This window comes from Gavialis gangeticus, unplaced genomic scaffold (genome assembly GCF_001723915.1).
Source record: "Gavialis gangeticus isolate Ggan-Ray unplaced genomic scaffold, GavGan_comp1, whole genome shotgun sequence".
NCBI classification, from domain to species: Eukaryota; Metazoa; Chordata; order Crocodylia; family Gavialidae; genus Gavialis; species Gavialis gangeticus.
The window spans coordinates 26160504-26163821 of record NW_017729034.1 but is presented as its reverse complement, the minus strand read 5'-3'; the positions used below and the strand labels follow the sequence as shown (position 1 = coordinate 26163821).

The 3318-nt window shown below is 40.8% G+C and overlaps 1 protein-coding gene across 3 annotated transcripts in view; it reads left to right on the top strand.

Annotated features, from left to right (window-relative positions):
- Positions 1–3318, top strand: part of DAAM2 (dishevelled associated activator of morphogenesis 2) — a 369263-nt gene that overhangs the window by 327583 nt on the left and 38362 nt on the right. For all 3 annotated transcript variants that reach the window (XM_019527242.1, XM_019527244.1, XM_019527243.1), the window contains one exon: positions 2395–2479. In XM_019527242.1, coding sequence (XP_019382787.1) covers positions 2395–2479 — 85 coding nt within the window. The remainder of the gene's footprint in view (positions 1–2394; positions 2480–3318) is intronic.

The window sequence follows — 3318 nt, the reverse complement described above, 5'->3', positions numbered from 1 at the left end:
TTTTTTTTTTTTTTTGCTGGTGGTTGAGCACAGATGCATCCAAAAAAATCAGTGTTTGTGTAACCCTCTGTTCTGTGGGGATTCTTAATTATTTTTGCAGAGAAAAAGCTTTAAAATGAATTAAGTGCTAATGAATGATGCCAGAGTGATGAAATTGGAGACTGAAGTCCTTGGTTAGGTCATAGGACAGATTAGCCTAGCCAGCAGTAACACAAATTCTCCCCCATACCCCACTATCACCGTCCAGTCAATGAATCTCAAATCTACCTCTTCAGTTTTTGTCCCTCTTGCTGACTCTTGGGTCAGCTGGGGCAGGATGGTTAATTTACCAAGTGCCTTTTTTTTTCCATGTGCAAAGAGCACCCTGTAACTTCTCAATAGGAACTGTCTTTATTTGAGATTAAAGTAATTGTGCAAGGACAAAGTCAAGTGTCCACGAGACAGCACAATGTGCCCTCTTTTTGACGCCTCCTTATTTCTACTTTATAAAATGGCAGCAGATTTCTAGAGATGTGACAGTGCAATCCAAAGAACACCACCACCGTCATATTTGCAGAGTGGCATTGACCACACTGTATATGTCTGCTAAGTAGAGAGTCCTGTCATCTCTTTTTATATTAGGCTCCTCAGCCCCAAGGTAGCAATGGGATTTGATTGCTAGCAAGTACACAGAATCACACATGTTAACATTCATAGCTTTGAAGGGCAGAATGGACATAAAACCATCTAATCTGACATCTGCTAATTTATGCCATAGAATTTCACCCAGTTATCCCTGTACTGAGTCCAGTTAACTTGTGCTTAAGTCAGACTGATGACCTAGGAGAAAACCATTTCCCAACCTTGCTTTACAAAGCTTTCTAACTCTCCTGTCTTCCAACTATGGCACAAATATATGTCTTGTGTGGAGACTTAGTATCTCAACATTAGACAGTATCAGTTTCTTTTACTTTTAAAACCGACTGCATGAATTAGCTGGGAACAGCGTTGCTGAATTTAGTTGAGAAGCATATTTTTAAAAGCTTTTGAATGTCTGCTGATTCATATTTTAGTTTCCAGCTGCTGATTATATTGGGCAACATTTAAAATGTTTTAAGTTTCTCAGATTTAGTAGTATTTCCTGTCTGTAAAAATAAAGCGTTTACATTTGCTTTTTACATCGTTCCAAAAATGTGATCCCATCCAAATGGCAGTAGCAATTGAAATTTTACCATGATGTTTCTCAGCAGCAAAGAAGAAAACGTTCTGATCTACTGATGAACCTGTGTGACATTTAGTTTAGTGTTTTCTTTCTTCTCTCATTAATGTGTCAATTATATAAGGTCCGTGGAGACTCGGAAGCTTTCTACCCAACAGTTCCTCTTCACACTTACCAACCTATATGTTTCAACCCCAATGTAGAGTTTTTCTTCGGGGGGCGGGGAGGAGTAAGATGGCAATTGCTTTTCTAGGCCATTCAGTCCTGTTATTCTCTCTTGGCTCAACCAGTGAGGGTGCCAGATGTCATGGGTAGACTTGGCAAAGCAGATAACTTTGTTCACCACCAAATTCACTTCACACAAGTTAACAAACAGCAGTTAGGTAATGACAGGATTTGGTTGCTGCTGCTCTGTGCTGCCTTAAACAGGTAATCTAGTGGCAATACAGTTTTTTCATCAGTTCCCTGAGCCTTGCCTATTTTCCAAGAACCAACTGCATCATTAGCAACAGACTTATATGGGTGAGGGCATGGTGATTAGGGAGAGGAGGGAGAAGAGAACAATTTTACTGCCTTGTGCACCTGGTATGGAAGTTTCTGTTTTGCAGTGGCTGCCGGTGTTGAAGCCACTTAAGAACTGGGATGTGGTCAATCCATTTTTCAACTGTGAATGCTAGCAAAAAAGAACCTACCAATCATGTGCAATACACTTACACAAAAGCCTCTTCTGTGGTCCAGATACACGAGGGCTCAGAACCATTACTAGCTGGCCTTGGAGAGTTCTTAATATTCGTAAGCATAGGTGAATATTAGTTTCATAGTTACGCTGAAGTTGTGTGCACTGAAGGTGTTAGCAATAAAAGCATTTGAAGAGGAAGGTGTCTGCCATGAGGGGAAGGTAGAAGGAGTTCTGATCTGTGAAGAGCTGTTAATTTCCTATTGCTTTCTTTGTGCATTTGGTTAGCAGAGAAAAATTATATTTTGTAAAATCTCTGTAAGATCAGAAAGGATTAAACCCTGTTCAGGAAGGTGGCTTACTTCTTTGGACTGAAAACTTCAGAATGAAGTTTCCTGCCATGCTTTGCCAAAATGGCTTTGGGCTCAGATGGTAGCGGTAGCCAGGGAAGACTTTTAAAATTGTCATTGAAGTTACTTATGCAAATAAACTAATGGGACAATATTGATGCTATTGAAAGGTTGAAGTTATCCAATGAAGAAATCCGACAGGCAATCCTGAAGATGGATGAACAAGAAGATCTGGCCAAAGATATGCTGGAACAGGTGAGAAGAATCACAGTCTCATCCAACAATATTGTTTCTAAGTATTGAAGGCCAGTTGTTCTGCTCGAAGCACTTCGTTAGGCCTGTGTTAAATTTAAGGCAGACGTATGCAGCTTGGTTGATGCCACAGGAGGAGTTTCTTCAGGTCTAACTTTGACCCTAAGACCTCAGTACAATTGTATTTGTGTATAAAAGGAGAAGTTTGCCCAATATGCCAAATGCATCAACTGAAACCATGCCAGGTTGAATTTAGGCTAGTATGTCTTTAATTCACATGGTAATATAAGTGTCCGGATCTCAGGTATGCATGATGTTTAGTTTTCTTTTTATTTAATTACATCTTTCCCTTTTTTGCCTTCCTACTGTGTCCCTTAAATTTCTCTCACAGCTCACCCCTCTTCCTTTGTACTGCCAACCATTCTCCTATCCTTCATCATCTCCCAAGCTTTCAATTAAGGAGCATTGTGAACCTAGCAATGCAATTTAGTGATAATCAAAGCAGAGAATTAGGAGTGAGGTTCTGTTCTCCACTATTGTTTCATGATGTGACATGTGAGAGCCCCCCCGCACAACCCTCCTTTACCTGAATTTCCCTATCAATTGACGGGGGTGATTATACATACCCATACTTATCCCCCAATAAAAAAATGCTATAAGAGCACAAAATATTATTCCATATGAGACCAGCGTCTTCTATGTGTATTATCTGAATGCTTAATTGTGTGTACAAAGCCTGGGCCTGGGCACTGGGTTGGGGCAGCAGAGCAGGGAGATTGTGGTGGAGGACGGGGGCAATCCTGCATCTGGAGGGCAAGTGGGGGCAGGATCAGGGGGCAAGG